The sequence below is a fragment of the Xenopus laevis genome, chromosome 7L (assembly GCF_017654675.1).
Source record: "Xenopus laevis strain J_2021 chromosome 7L, Xenopus_laevis_v10.1, whole genome shotgun sequence".
NCBI lineage: Eukaryota > Metazoa > Chordata > Amphibia > Anura > Pipidae > Xenopus > Xenopus laevis.
In genome coordinates, this window is record NC_054383.1 from 109,413,573 (window position 1) to 109,430,802 (window position 17,230).

Consider the following 17,230-nt stretch of genomic DNA (forward strand, 5'->3'; position numbering starts at 1 on the left):
TTCCAATCCAGCGCTAGGTGCAGAACACAGCAAGACCCCTGAAGCGAATGCTTTTCAAATGAGCACTAAGAGATGCACTTATATTCAGGATCAAAATATGACCCTTTCTGTGAGGAAGAAAGCAATACACCCAAAACAGCTACATGTGCTAAATGAGTTATTAAACTGTCTTCTGAAGGAGATGTAGATGGCTTCAGCGCAGCAGCTTTCACACTATATCTGGCCCATTGTCTCTTCATAGCTTGTGTGTCTCAATGATGTATCTCCCCTATTCTGCCCAATGAAAGCACCTCTTATTCATGAGAAAGGCACAGATCTTAGCGCCTATTGGTGACATGACTCCTCCAATTATGTTGCAAAAGAAGGGGTATTATAATGACAGCCCAAAGGGGATGGACTAGGCCTGGACTGGAATTAAAAATAGGCCCTGGCCTTCCCTTTCCCTCCTTTTTATTCTGTATCCATTTCTATGAAAATACTAAAATAAACAATATACAAAAATAGGCCTTGGAATTTCAAGTACACAAAGGCCCAAACAACCCTTCACTGGCTCATTAAATAGTGATTGTGTATGGCATCTTACAGCAGCCTCTCTGGCATTTGCCAGAATCCACAGATTGCCAGTCCAGGCTGAGAGGGACTTGCAGGAAAACAGCCACCTGTCCTAACCCATATGCTTTTCTTTTAAAACCCCAACACAAACATCGGTGCTGTTATTCCATTGCAACCAACTGTTCTGCTGTTTGAGAGCAAAGTTTGCTTGGTTGCTACAAATATGTTACAAGATCTGGCAGAAACCTTTGATCTTTTAATTATGTTATGATCAAATGTTTTTCTGTAGTCTTTTTCATTGTAAGAATATGTTTTCTTTTTTAAAAATCTAAGATTGACAATATTTTGTTCTTTTTTTCTCTCCAGAAATTTTCAAGAACCTTGTGTGCTTAGACATTGATTTCATAAAACGGAACCTGAGTGCATCCCTTCCAAAAAAGTGGAACACTAGTGACAACCAAGTCATCTGGAATCCTGGAGACCCAAGTAACCCACCAGTTGAATGGCTCAGTGCATTCTGGGCAATGCTCCAACGTTATAACGATTTGAACTCCTTCGAAAACCAACCACTGGTGCCATTAAATTATATTTCTGGAGGCTGCACCAGTGTTCGTCTTGCTCGACTGCGGAAAAATACTGCTTTACTGTATCAGAGCAAAGAAAGTCACAGCTTGAATGACTGCATTGTCAAGGTGCTTGAGCAAGTTGGCTGCACCATTATAAAAAAGACAAACTCCTGGTTGTGGCATCAAAAACTTGCAGAGTACATCTTGGTGCCCACTCCAAATAACATCCTAAAAATATTTTCTTATTTGAATTTGAAACAAATTACTCAAATCCTGGCAAGCATGCCTGCAAAAAACCTACAGATGTTTGCAAACTTCCTTTCGAAAGCCTACTCCCTCAGTAAGCCTGAACTGACTATTATTTACCAGCTGCCTGTCTTTTGCAGTGTGGAAACTTTATCTATGTCTAACTCTTCACTGGTACCTGCTCTTAACTTACATGCACTGGAAAAAAGCACTTTCCCAGAGGTCCCAGGAAACTTGGTGTTTCCAAAAACACTCATCAAATGCAGAGATGAAGTGGACAGGAGACTTCTTTGCCTGATGAATATACCTTTTCTACATGCTAAAGATGCAGCATTACTTTTAGTGAGAGCCATCCATCAGGGATTATATGCAAATTTTCCGACACATGCACAGAGTATAATGCTGTGGATTTTGCGCAATGGTGATACACTGTTCACTCAGAGTAAAGAACTGATAGAACTGTGCAAAAAACTTGCGTTCATCCCTTTCAATGGGAAATGCATCCAGCCTTCTGTTCTTTTTGACCCTACAGTAAACATATTTAAAGAACTCTTTGGACCAGAGCAATTCCCACCTGCAGCTTACAATGAAACAGCAGTTTTGAAGTCATTAAGGACATTGGGCTTAAAGGATTCCATACACAGAATCTCAGTAGATGATGTTCTACAGATTTCCAATAAAATAACTCAAGGTCATTATCAGGTTTCATTAAAGAAGGCCAAAGCTCTTATTAAAGTTTGCAATGAGACTGGTGTTTTATCGCAGTGTAATAAAAACGATTTGGGCAGACTATGCAGCCTTCCTTGGGTTCCCATTGAATCAATGACTTTGCGGATTGAGCCAGTGAAACTTAAAAGCATGAAGTTCAGAAACTTTGTGGAATATTCAATGTACATAACAAATGACTTCAATGAATCTGCAAGTGAGATACTTGGCTTAAACAAACCACCGCCTCCTGAAAAAGTAGTTGAAAATCTTCATATTCTTAGCAGAAGGTTCCGAGAGATAGACACCCTCTCCTTCCACATCAAACTGCATACTATTTACAAATATATGCAGGACAACTTTTACCAATTCTGCAAATATCTGCAGAACTTGTGCATTTGGAATGGACAGGACTTTTCCAATGTAGGTGACATTGTTTTGTTGTACCCTGAAAGTTTGGAATTAAGCTCCTATGTGAAAAAAGTGCCTGAGGAGTTTCTAATCTACAAAGACCTCTTCATCAAATGCGGTGTCCGTGGGAAACTGGCAGAGAAAGAAGTGACTAGCATACTTTATACACTGAAGAAAAGCTTAGGCACCGGGCATAAGTCTAACTGTCTGAAGGAAATGAGGCTGGCAATATCCATCTTGGATTGGATGAAAGCAAAATCTGTTCATGGAAATGACGATCTTCCTATTCCAGTAGAGAATGGCAGAAATGGCTTTAGCCTACAGCCACTGTGCACGACGGTGTTTTGTGATATGGACAAGCAGCATTTAAATGAAATTCCTGAGAACAGCACAGACTATCACGTTGTTCATGAAGATGTCTCCTCTGCAACTGCCAGGTTTCTAAATATTCCCCTTTTAAGCACTAAGGTACTAAACCCGGAGTTTTTTGAGCCTTGGGGACCCTCAGAACCCGTCACACTTAGAATTAAAAACATTCTAAGAGAATATAGCGAGCAGGTGGAACTTTTTAAAGAACTCATACAGAATGCAGAAGATGCAGAGGCTACAGTATGTCAATTTTTAGTGGATATGAGGCAGAATTCTGGATCACGACAAAGTCTGATAGATCCTGACATGGCCAACTGCCACGGAGCAGCGCTTTGGTCTTACAACGACAGCAAGTTCACAGAAAATGATTTCCGCAATATTACCCGTATTGGAGCTGCCACAAAGGAAACTGAAGTGAAGAAAATTGGGAAATTTGGTTTGGGCTTTAATACAGTGTATCACATTACAGATGTACCATCAATAATGAGTGGATCAAACGTTCTTATATTTGACCCCAATGTCAACCACATTAAGAAACATAAAATAAATTCTGGCAACCCTGGAATCAAGCTGAACCTTCAAATGAAACCTGAAATTCTTCATGTATTTTCAGATCAATTTAAGCCTTTTTCTGATGTGTTTGGCTGTGAACTGAACCAGCCATTTTACTTTGATGGGACTCTAATCCGCCTTCCTTTCAGGACAGAGACAGAAGCAAAAGATTCCCAAATCTGCCAACGGGCCTTTACTGAAGAACAGATACGCAGTTTCACTCACAGTTTTGATGAAGCAGCCAGTACTCTTCTCATTTTCTTAAAGAACATACAACAGGTGACTTTAAACTATCTTGAAGGAGATCTCTGCCCTCAGGCTGGTGAATCAAGAGTGACAGTTCAAAGAGACAAAGTGCAAACTTTGGATATGCCTCGCAATATGATTCTACAACAAGAACAAATAAATGCATTGACTGTGCTTAGAATGAACATGAACAGCGTAGATGTTACTGGGTCACATATAATAAAAATGACAGTGACTTATACAGAGACAGCTGAAGAAACCTATTACCTTGTCCAATCCAGCTTAGGAATCAAAGAGTCGCTTCAGATGTTCAGTCAAAATAAGAAACTAAATACTTACCTTCCAGTTGCTGGTGTTGCTCTTCCTTTAAAGAAAGATCATCATACTGGAAAATGGGCCCCTAATCTGAGCGACTTCAGTGGAATGGTTTTCTGTTATTTACCCCTTCCTGTCTCTTCTGGATTACCTTTTCATCTTAACGGAACCTTTGCAGTTATGTCCAATAGAAAGAGCCTGTGGGATACAACAGAAAAGGGAGAATGGAATAGGAAATTACTTGGTGATGCTGCTGTAGTTGCATTGATAACAGCTTTGACTCAATTACAGATATTCAGCAACAATGGGGACATACAGGATTATTACTATCACACATTTTGGCCTGACATTTCAAAATCTAAGACCCAATGCACTGAAGTGGTAAAAGCTTTCTACCAAGCCATAGCTTTTGGATTAGTAGATTGTCTTCCTGCACTCTTTAGTAATGGCCAAGAATCATGCTCTATAAAATACGCCTGCTTTCTGCAATTAGACTATATCCAAGATGAGGAAATGCTCAAGTTGGCCAACAAAGTCTTTTCTTCAGTGCTTAAAAAACCATACATGGCAATTCTCCTTCCAGAAAGGATCAAAAACAGTTTCATTGCAAGTGATTGTTCTAGTAAACTTATCCCAAATACATTTGACTGTGAAAGGTTCTACAGGGAAATTGTGCTTGCAAATCTTGTCTCATTAGAAGCACAAGATAGAAATGCTCTCATAATTTATGCCATTGATTTGCAGAACAAGCAGCTGGATAATCTGTTGATGTCTCAGCCTTGCATTCCTTCATCAAATGGAAAGCTACAATTTATTGGGAAACTGGTGCACCCAGAGGGAAAAGTATCATTATTGTATGATGAAGAGGAGGGGTGTTTCCCCCAAGGTGCTGAATTTCTAACAAGTCACAGACTAGAACGATTAAAAACATTAGGAATGAGGAAAGATGTACTTCCAATGGATGAACTGATAGAGAGAGCAAGCAAAATTAATAGTGTTTGGAAAAAGGATATAAAAAAGGGCTTACAACAAATCTGTTGTGTGCTTGAGCTACTGGAAGATCTACTTTACCTGTCCCCAGGTAACGGGTATGAAGCAAAGTTTAGAGACATTGTGTTTTTACCTGCAGTATCCTCCCAAAGTCAGCATGAAGGTATAAAGAACCATCTCTTGATGAAATCACAGGATCTTTACCACTATAAACATAAGGCTCTTGTTTGCCTAATTAAGCCAGTATTAAGCAAAGAGCATGTTGCAAAACAAACAGCATTTTCTGACAGAATGTTAACTTTCTTGGGCTTGGATCGGATCCCTACTTCTGAGATGATTTTGATGCAATTGCAGGAAGCTTGTAAAATACATTCTTTGCTAACGGAAGATGTTTCTCAAATAGCAAAGAACTGCTATAACTTTTTAAACACCCTGGTGCAAAAGGAGCCAAATCAACTAAGACATCTGAAAGAAATGACAGACTCTAACACTCCTTTCGTATATGTTGGTAAGGGGTTTGTACCAGTAAATTGTGTTGCATACATGATGCCTTTTGATGTATCACCTTACCTGTATCAGCTTCCTAAGGAATATCAAGCATTTCATGAGTTATGGAAATACATTGAACTCACTCAGGAATTTTCCATTCACCACTATGTGGCTGTTCTAAACAAAATGCATGAAAAGAACAAAGAAAGCCCTCTCCCAGAGGATGAACTCAAGGTTGCATTACGTTTAATCAACCACAGTTCAGAAAAAATATTTAATAATGATGCCCCTGGAAACCTGCTTGATGGCCATAAAATACTTGTTCCAGATGCACAGGGTGTTTTACTACATGTTGATCAGTTATTCTTTAATGATTCTCCCTGGATATCCTTTGATGAAGGTCTGCGTTTTTGCCATGAGATGATTCCAAGGGCAGTTGCTCTAAAACTGGGGATCAAGACAAAGACTCACCATACACTAGAAAGACTGACTGTTTCTAATGCTTTCAGCTTGTTTTCTGACTTTGGGGCAAGGGAAGAGCTTGCGACACGCATCAAAAACATAATAAGGGAGTATTCCTCTAAAAAAGATGTTGTGAAGGAACTCATTCAGAATGCAGATGATTCGGAGGCTACTGAAATCCACTTTATCTTGGACAGTAGAAATCACCAAACAACAAGCACATTCGGGCCAGAGTGGAATCTGCTTCAAGGTCCTGCTCTTTGCATTTACAATAATAAGAAATTTACAGAAAACGATGTAGAAGGCATTCAACAGTTAGGCAAAGGTGGAAAATCAGACCGTTTAGACAAAACTGGGAAATTTGGCCTTGGATTTAACACTGTGTACCATATAACAGACTGCCCTTCTTTTATTACTGGAGACAGGATGGGCATCTTTGACCCAAATCTAATTTTTTTGCCAACATCATGTTCTAACAGCCCAGGTGGAATGGTTAATGTCAATAATGAATTCAAGGGTAGATATAAAGACATTTATAATACATTTCTTCCATCTTGGTTTGATCTGCAAGAGGGTACACTTTTTCGCTTGCCTCTGAGGACAGCAGAAACAGCGGCAAACTCAAAGATATGTGACCAGACGGTGTCGTTGGATGATATCAGGCTCATTTTCCAGGAGCTGGAAAGAGAAGCTGACAACATGGCATTGTTCTTAAACAGCATTTGCAAAATAACATTTTCAGAAATTTCAATAATAGATGACCTTCATGAGATCCTAAGAATTGAAACCAAAATCGAGGGACTTCAGAACAACTGCTGCGATTTTAAGGAAAAACTCAATCAGTTAGCAGAGAATGACAGCAATATCTCTGAGGCGGTGCCATTCAGAAGGTTTTACAAATTGCAAATAACAACGAGCAGTTCCAAAAAAACGCAGTGTTGGCTTTTAGCTAAACAGATTGGGTTTGAAGCTGATGACTGTTTGGCTACACTACAGACGATTTCTGATGGTTTACAAGAAATCCTTATTCCACATGGGGCTGTGGCTGCTTGCATTAATGATTTTCAGAATTTACCTGAAGGCAAGGCTTTCTGTACTTTGCCTCTACCAGAACAAACTGGACTGCCTGTACATATCAGCGCTAATTTTATTGTGGATTCATCACGCAGGGGAATATGCAACGAGGACGGCAAAAGTCTAAAGACTGAATGGAACAGGTTTCTGCTTATTAATGTCATTGCTCAACTCTACTGCAGCCTCCTTGATCTAATTCATAAGGAATTCATTAGAGATAAAGAAGATCCTATCGTTTTCAAAAGCTGGAATTCCTGTGAATTATTTCTAAACAAGTTTTTATATTTCTTCCCAGAAATTACAGCGTCAGTCCCACCACAGTGGCATGAAATGGTCAATCAGGTCTATAGGACAATCTCTGAAAAGCATTACAGATTTATTCCAGTTTATAAGACTCAGTCTAAAAGAGAACGATATAAAATGACAAAGCCTGTACAGGTGCAGTGGTTATTTATTGGCCAAAGTTCTATATTGGAAGAGCCATACTTTCTTTCTGATGAAGAATATGAAAGAATTGGAATTGTTCTGCATAATATCGACATGAAAGTAGCTTTTGGTGGACGTTCACATTCATTGTATAAACAGTTAAAAGCAGCTGGAGTTAAAGTCCTGGAATTGCATCCTAAATCACTTCGCAATTTTCTAAAGATCGCTCCATCCCAATGGCAAGGAAAACTACCACTGCCCATTTCAGATACACTTCTCAAGGAAGAGACGAATTGCAAATTACTGTTACAGTACTGCATTTCTAAACAGAAAACAGAAGAATTAGTAGACCTACAGGATGTTCCTTTACTGGTAACTGAAGATGACATGCTCCGATATTTCAACAGAAACGATAGTAAATATTACTCACAATTCCACAATCTGTTTCCAAGTTTTTGTGAAGAGTTTGCAAAATCTCACCATGAGGTGTTAGTGAAATGTGGCTTCTTGCGTGACTTAACTATAAAAGATGCGTTTCTTTTGCTGAAAAAACATCCAGGGCTTCCATGCCAGCTATCTCCAATGAGAAGGGAGAAGCACCCTATGCTTCTGAAAGAAAACACAAAATGGCTTCAAGAACTGTGGCAATTTTTTAGAAATAACATAAACCCAAAAAATAAAACATGCCAAGAAATTATAACATTGTTTAGTGACTGGGCAATACTTCCAGTTAATTTAAAAAAACATCCTGATGAAACCATTCTTCTGCCACTCAGCAAGCTCAAGAGTACTTTTGCAGATAATGCGAGTGAAGTAGCAACAATCCTTTCTAAGTTAGGATTCCCAGTGCTAAACCTCTTAATCCTTGGAACACCAAGTTCCACTTTTAAACCTTACATAATGGACACAGAAAATTGTTGCTCAGTGCTTGAACAGCTTTGCTCTGAAAAGGATATTCACTGGGAAGAACTTGAAACAATTGAACTTGATATTCTACTTTGGTTTTTTCTAAAAGGTTTAAAAACCTCTGCCAGTAAAGACTTCATACACAGACTCCAGACATTACCACTGTTTGAGACTCATCAAGGCAAGAGACAGAGTTTAAATGGGCATACAAAGATTTATATTCTTGACACCGCATTTTGCTTCCAATCAGAAAGGTTGTATAAACTGGACACCCACATTGTTTTCCTCAAAAACACGTTGCTTAATAAAGAATTAGCACAGTATACAAACATGTCTTTGATCAAGGAAGTCGATTTTCTTGCTCAATATCTGCTTAACCATTTTGCGTCATTGAATGAAGATGAATTTGTGGAAGTACTTTTGCTGATTTTGAAGATAAAACACTTTGATGACTTTATACATGTAAAAGATACCATTGTTGCTGCTCTCAGACCACTGAAGTTAATCAGAGATAAAAAAGGAGAACTTCAAAAAGCCTCTTATTTTTTTGACCACAAGGAAAAGTTATTTCATACTTTGGAGCTTCACTCAATGTTCATCCCAGAGTTACTAATCAGCAAATTTAAGATATATGAAACTGACTTTCATAAACTTTTACTGGACATTGGGTTAAGAGACAAACTTTCAGAAGATGAGTTTATTGAGTTTGCAAACAAAGTTGAAAAAGATGCTGAAGGTGCCCGCTCTTTAGAACCTCTGATTCCTAAGAGTGATGGATTGTTCAGATATTTGGTGTCCATGAATGTAGAAACAGTAACCAACAGATTCACAGCTAATGTGGGGAGCATCCAGTTCTTGATCCCTTCAAAAGTTCAGGATGATTTAAAATGTCTGCATCCTTCTTATACTAAAGAGAAAAAAATGATTGCTCTGAAAGGTTCTCTTCTACAGAAAAACAAGGAATATGAATCATTAGTTTGGACTTCAATGGCCCTTAAAAAATCAATCTCAGACCACGAAAAAAATGGTCTGCTTGTTTTAGAGGAATGCAGAGTTTTTATCAGCCCACCTGTAGATCTAGTTGTAGAAAACTTAAAAAATATCTGTAGAGTTACATGCCAGACCAGTGCTCAGTTAGACACACGGCGGCAAGTACTAAAGGCTACTTACAATTTCCTTCAAGAACCTGCTAACTTAAATATTAGCTTATTATCTGATATTCCATTTATTTTAGTGGATGATGATAAAGTAGCAAAGCCGGGACAAGTTGTTTTTAGTCTCCCCAATGAAAATCATTTACAACCATATCTTTACAAGTTACCACCACTCCTTGCATGCTATAGTGACTTATTTCAGAAAGTTGGAGTAGCGGCTGAGGCAACCATCAACCACTTTGTTGAAGTTCTTTCCACAATTCATGAAGAGACTGCTGGGAAAGAAACCTTGCATGCGAATCTCAAAAGGACCGTTTCTGAAGTCACCGAACATGTTTTTAAACATTTAGAACAAAATAAAACAGGCCTTGAAAATGTTAAACTTCTTTATCTTCTAGGTGTTGATGGAAAACTTCATGAATCTTCCACGCTTGTTTTTAACAACTGCTGTTCTCCATTGGTAACAGAAAAATTAAGTAACAGATTTACATTTTTTGAATTTCAACATTTAAAAACAGAGTATTTACGACCAGACATCTACAAAAGCCTAGAACTAATCCAACTTTTACCTTCACATCTGCGTCCAAAAATGCTTTCAAAAATTACAAAGGAAGATATTTGTTCAAATGAATTTTGTAGTGAAGGAGAAAATTGTGAAATCCGTTCTGGTTTACAACAGCTTCTGTTTTCTACAATATTTCATGAGGGTCTAGTTTGTCTTTTGAGACATGAGAACAATGGAAAGCTTTGTGAAGAAGAAGCTATCAAAAAATGCAATTCTATATTTGGAAAAATAGAAATTATATGCTGTCTTAAGTTAAAAACAGTCATGCACTATGAAAACAAACAATTGGCTGAAACTTGTGCTGGACGAATTTTGTTTGTCAGCAGAGGCAATGATGACCAGTATAAAATGTACATAACACATACTGGCTTAATGAATAGAAAAAACTATTTTCTAGTGGTAGATACTCTTGCAGATGCAATAAATGATCTAATGGGCAACACACTTTCATATATGTCATTAAAAATCCTCATGCAAATGCTATGTTGTGAAAGTCCTGAGGAGGTCATTAATTGCCTTAAAGAGAAGAACATATGGAATAAAACAAAAAAAAGTCACAATGCCTATTTGCCCAAGCCAGGAGAACCAGTTCCTGCTGAATGGCATGATGCTTTGGACATGAGCATTTTGAATAGGTTCAAAGTGGGTGATTACGTAGGGTACCTGGATCCATCTGAAAAAGAACTATATATTTATGCTGTTATAGTTGAGGAACTGGAGAGCCACATGTTTACAGACTGTGAAATTCAGAGGTACCGCATCAGTATTGGCCAATATAGAACTGCTGATGTCAGTGTACTTGATTTGTATCAGTTCAAGAGAACCGCAAGCCAGAAGAGCAAAGAGTTGGTACTGGTGGAGAATGCTGATCAGCAAGAAGAAATACGTGAAAAATGGTATGAAACTGCAATAGAAGATATCAAGAAAGAAATTGACACATATCTGGCTAAAATATGGTCTCTACCACCAGAAGAAAGGCAAAAGGCTATCAGAAGACTCTATCTCAAATATCATCCTGACAAGAACATTGGGCAAGAGCACATTGCAACAGAGGTCTGCAAATACCTGCAGCAGAAAGTCAAAGATCTGGAAGCCGGTCGGAATTCAAGCAGCCAATCTTTTCCCACTAATCATTCAAATCCCTTCTGGGACTTTTCTAAACATTGGCACTCGTGGGATAGAGAAGCATCCGACCACCGACGACATCGTGATAATTTTTATAGAAAGACCAATTGTAACTATAATTTCTGGTCCTACCACCAAAGTAACACACGGCCAAATCCCGCAGAAGCTGAAAGGTGGGTCAAGCAAGCAAAGTGTGACATGAGAGCTGCTGAGCATTCTGTTGGTCATCATCAGTCAGAATGGGTATTCTATAAAGTGCACCAGGCTGTAAAAAAAGCTTTATTAGCAGTGCAGTACTTTAAGAATGGAAAATGCAACAGGAAAGAGTCTATACATTCTTTAGTGGACCAAGTTTCAACATATAGCCTTAGTCTTAGTGCCATCAATAAACAGGTATTACAGATGGTGCAGCATGGAGTAGATGAACTTAAGACACAGTATCCTAGTTCTCATCGCTCACCAGGCATTCCCAATGACACCATTCCCTGTGACAAAGAAATGGAGGTCATTGATTTGGCGAAGAATGTACTTAAAACTATAGAGGATTATGTGTACCAGTAAAGAGTCATTCTGAACCAGTTTCCAAATGATCTGCTGAATGTAACTAATTTCAATAAGTAACCTAAGTTCCAAGGACATGTAAACTCAATTTGCTAGGACTTATGCCCATGGCTGCTATACCCATGTCCATGGAGAGCCATCCTAAGCAGAATGTTACACCCCAAGATTGTGCCTGCTCACCTAATGGGTCCTCTATTTTGGCCTGCCTCCTCCAGCTTTAAGAAAACTGCCTGTTTGCCTAGAGTGTTACCTTAGGCCTTGTCAAAGACTTCTGGGTTGGATTGTTGCCTGTTTGTTAGAACAAAGATCTTTTGTTGTAATGCGATGATAAGCGCTAAGCAAGAAATCACATAGCATTCTAATATCTTAATATTGCCTCTCAATAGGCTTCTCTTTCCAGAAACTGACATATGTTGTATTATAGTATCCACGGGTCTGTAACTTGAACCAGTTTGATTCAGATATTGAATTCTAAATTGTGCAGCTATGGAGTCTTGTAAAGATATGTATATATGTTTATCAGTCTGAAAAATAATAGTGCATGCAATTGTGTTGTGCAGTTGAAAACCACCAATTAGATCTTTTTTTTTATTTTGTAAAAACTGATTGGATGAGACTGCCAATGTCCATTTAATCAATTTGTAGAGCAGGAACTTAAAATAAAGGAATTCTTCCACCAGGCAAATAACACCAAGTAGAAAAAGTTTATGTCCAAATATACAGGCTGTATATTTGGACACAAACTTTTTCTACTTGCTTTTATTAGCCTGGTTGAAGAATGCCTTTATTTTGAGTGCCTGCTCTACAGATTTTCCCGGTTTGATCCGCTCCCCTTGTTGAAGGCTCAGGGCGGTGCACATGGGCCTCTTCCTTTATGTGTCGTTATTACTTAGTAATTTATTTTGGGACCTTTGATCTATTTATCCTTACCTAATGGCAATTTAATGCCTATATTAGTAAATCAGGCCAAATGGGCCTCACCTAGGAGACCAAATGTACAGTATTGTTTAATTTCCTTTTACACATATATTTAACATGTATCCAGCACAAAATAGAAGTTAGGTTTCATTGTATTTGCTAAATATGTTACAAGTGTCCATCTAGCATCTTATTCCCGATCATTACAGGATAACATTAGATGTAACCATTATTAATAAACCATGTTACACAGAAACAACTGTGTGTCATGTCTGTTATTTGCTGCCAATGACATTCCATGCTTTGACACATACTTATAGAATTATGGTGGGCATTTAGGGGGTTATTTATAATGCTTGGGAACTAGGTTGAGGGAAGAAACTGAGGAACTGATGCATTAAAGAACAGAAGCTTAGGAAGGGGGTAAAGGAATAAATAAACCTGCTGAGAGGAGAGGAGAGGCAGGTGGATCTTTTAAGTCAAAATGTAGATGGGGATCTACCAGTAGACCTTTAGCTGGTGATCAGCAGATCTCAAGACACTGCCAAGAAACAGCTTGACTAAATAACTCTTCTATTTCATTCTTTTCATTCATATATTTATTATGTTAATGTTACATAAGAAAAAGTTTTTTTTTTTTTTTAAATATAGCAATATAAACTTAGTTTTCCATGGAACAAAATGCTAACAATGCTTTTATGGATGTAGATCATAATGGGACAACATCACTAAAAGTAGACTCTACATTAGTAAAGTATGGACACTCCTGTTTTAAGTGGTACAAGCGTAAGTGATAGTAGAGTAATGCTGAGTATCTCCATTCTAGAGTAAAATGTTGATTTGTACAGTATATTCATGGCTCTGCTTGGGCTCCATTTGTATTGATGGGTGCTGTAAGCTTTGAATTAATTTTATTGGGACAGGACACAATTGGTTATCTTTACAGGTATGGGATCTGTTATTCAGAAACCTGTTATCCAGAAAGCTCTGAATTACAGAATGTCTGTCTCCCATAGACTCCATGTTATCCAAATTATCCAAATTTTCAAAAAAATGTATTACCTTTCCCTTTGTAATAATAAAACAGTACCTTGTACTTGAGCCTAACTAAGATATAATTAATCCTTATTGGAAACAACCAGCCTATTGGGATTATTTAATGTTTACATGATTTTCTGGTAGATTTAAGGTATGAAAATTCAAATTACAGACCCATTACCCGGAAAACCCCAGGTCCCGATCATTCAGGATAAGAGGTCCTATACCTGTACTTCTGAAAATCCATGATCTCTGCATTAGTAGTTGTGGGCCACTGTGGCTGCTACATCTGCAATTCAAACAGCAGCTTCCATTAACATTTCGTGCCAGCACACTGTCAAATGCTATACCTGGTGTTCAGTGTGCCTTGTCGGAATCTTTGTGACTAGTGACCCCTTAAGCTATGGGAGGTTGCATCTAGGTCAGACTGCTCTCCTAACTTGCACATCATTCAGACACACAAGTTATGGAGCGGTTGTGGATGTAATGGAAGCCTTTAAGGCAAGCAGTAAGGACAGGGCTAGCCTGCACCCGCTGCTGCACTCTGCACCTTGAATCCCAGGGACACAGTAAATGCCCCACCCATGTATCTAAAAATTAAACAGTTAAAATGCTTAGAATATGAATTATATTCTGTATGGGGGAAATACTGGCACAGGGTCTGCTTTCTCTATAGCTGTTTCAGGGTGACGAATTCCCCCTTACCCAGCTACTCTCCTACCTGCATCTAGGGACCATAAGAAACAGGTAGGCGGGGCATGCCAGTGTGGGGTGGGGAGTGGGTAGGTATTTTTGGGTAGGCATTACTGTAGGCCGGGCCCCTCTGAAGATTTTTTTTTGGGGGTGGGCAATGGCATGTTACCCCATGGGGGGAAAAATCTACTCAGAACCCTCAGAGTCCCAGAATTGATTACTATTTCCTATTGTAGGAACGTCGATTAAAAAGGATTGTGGAGATCCAATTTAAACAGCACAGGGAATTATTTTGGGGTCCCAATAATAAAGAATCCCCAGACTAAGGTCACCTCTATTATTAAATACTAACTATCTGCTATCTTGCATATGGTACAACTTCTGCTCACATAATAGACTCCCTCTTTAGTTTCTCTGGCCAAAAATCTCCCTGGATAGTTTGGGCATATTGTGTGTATATTTATGTATGTCATATATTTTTCAGGATGCCTTGACACAAGCACTACAGACCATCTTATGTCATATTAGAATGCTGTTACTTATTATATATATATATTTCAAATGAAGACCAAAAACATTGAGATGATTTGCAAAAAAATTCAAAGTGTGTATATAAAGTGTATATATATATATATATATATATATATATATATATATATATATATATATATATATATATATATATATATAATCGATACAAAGAAGCCGCACTCCTAGGTCTTATTCGATGAAAAAAATCCAAGTGTTTATTTATTCAACGTTTCGGCAACAACACATGTGCCGTCTTCACTTTCCTGAAGACGGCACGTGTGTTGTTGCCGAAACGTTGAATAAATAAACACTTGGATTTTTTTCATCGAATAAGACCTAGGAGTGCGGCTTTTTTGTATCGATTACATGTCTGTTTGACCTGCACCCAGGCTGTCGGCCTTTGGGTCATGAGTGCACCGTAGTGGGTTTTTATATATATATATATATATCACATGTATGGGACCTGTTATCAGGGGTGATTCTGGCCTTTCTGCTGCCTGAGGCGAAAGCATGGCAATGCGCCCCCCGTGCCACGCCCCCATGTCACTCCCCCACACACCATGCCTTTCTTATACAGGATAGGTAAATTACCCTTAATGTGTTACCATGCTGTCCCTAAAGTTAATAAAGTATTTGGATGCTTTGTAGATAGATACATCGTACTATCTTTTTTTAACTTATAGACATTAAAAAACCTTTAAATAATTATTCTTCTATAATACACAAAAGCCATGAATATCTTGTAAATTATATCCTTATAAACGGTGAGTTCTGATGTCATCAGTTATAAACGGTGAGTTCTGATGTCATTTCTGTCACGACTCACTGAAACTTGTGTATTATAATAAATAAAGTACCCCCAGTTGAAAAATATAAGGATATTAGAAGTTACCTCGGAGTTCCATGACCTGTATAAAAACACTCGGCCTTCGGCCTCGTGTTTTTTTATGGTCATGAAACTCCTCGGTAACTTATAATATCCTTATATTTTACAAGAGGGGGTACTTTATTCACTATATTAGGCAGTTATCACACAAGAAATGTACAGGAAATAAAACTCCCATAGTCATTACTAACAATAAAAACAGAGAACACTTACTAGTAAAGATTCAAATAAAATTAATAATTTGTAAGCTCAACAATCTGACTGAACAAACTGAAGCTAAATAACTCAAAAACAAATAAATAATAAAACATGAAAAACAATAGCAAATTGTCTCAGAATATCACTCTCTACATCATACTAAATGTTAAGTCAGTGATGCCTAATTTGCATACGGCGCCAAGTTCAAGTACAATTGACATATATGCAGCATAAACTACATTACACTTCACAAGCCTGGGAAACATTCATTAAATAAAATAGAGTTGTTATATTGCTCTACACATGAGCCCACTGTATAGTTTAGGTGCCATATGTTAGGAAATGTAGGGGGGAAGGAGAGTACCCCCAAAAAATGTAAGACGCCAGCGTTTTTTGGGACTTAGAAAAAATGTCAACTATATTTGAAGATCCTCCTATCTACTCTATTGCACTTTGCCTGGTCTGAGTTAAGTCTGGTGCAAGAGGTAACGTTCAGTAAAATCCGCAAGTTAGTGAATTAACGTAGTTACGTCCCTCCTCCGGGTGCAAAATATCACTAGAGTATGTCTACTTCGCTAGCGAATTTACGCCAGCACCCGTTGGCAAAGTGCCAAAATGACGTCACACTGGTGAATTTTCCCTTTGGTAAATTCCCCCCTTAATTTCCAAAAAAACTTTGAATTTCATCTTTATGCATTAACCAGGGAACATGCAACTTTTTTTTTTTTTTTTTTTTTTTTTAACTTAAGCCACTAGTATTTATTAATTAATTATCAACAATTTTATTTTGGTAATTTGTATATACAGTAACGCATTGAGGGCACCTGGGCAAGTGACTTATTATAAATACTGGCTTTTTGATGACACACACAGTGGAATGGTAGTGGAGAATTCAAATAACAGACAGACAGACAGGCAGTACAACTGTTATATTATTTATTCCAAATATTCGTTCTGTAAGTACAGTACAGTACCTGGTTCTTGTGAATAACTCTGCCTCACACAGTGCCTGCTGCCCTAGACAGATGCAGCAGCCAACCACCACGGCACCACCATGTCCAGGCACTGCAAACTCCAAACTCCAGTCTCCAAAAGCCTACACACGCAGAGTCGCAGACCCAGCCCTAGAGTCACCGGCGTCACGTAAGCAGGGAGCTGCGGAGCGCACACGTCACGTTGACACACTGACTGGCACCGCTCATCACAGCCAGGACAAGTCAGGGGCGGTAGCCCGGCAGCAAGCAGGAGGGAA

At 38.4% G+C, this 17,230-nt stretch overlaps 1 protein-coding gene across 1 annotated transcript in view; it reads left to right on the plus strand.

Moving 5' to 3' along the window:
• Nucleotides 1-12,884, plus strand: part of LOC108696667 (sacsin) — a 28,047-nt gene extending 15,163 nt beyond the window's left edge. The window contains exon 8 of the mRNA XM_018226227.2: nucleotides 919-12,884. Coding sequence (XP_018081716.1) covers nucleotides 919-11,714 — 10,796 coding nt within the window. The 3' untranslated portion in view covers nucleotides 11,715-12,884. The remainder of the gene's footprint in view (nucleotides 1-918) is intronic.
• The last annotated feature ends 4,346 nt before the right edge of the window (nucleotides 12,885-17,230 follow it).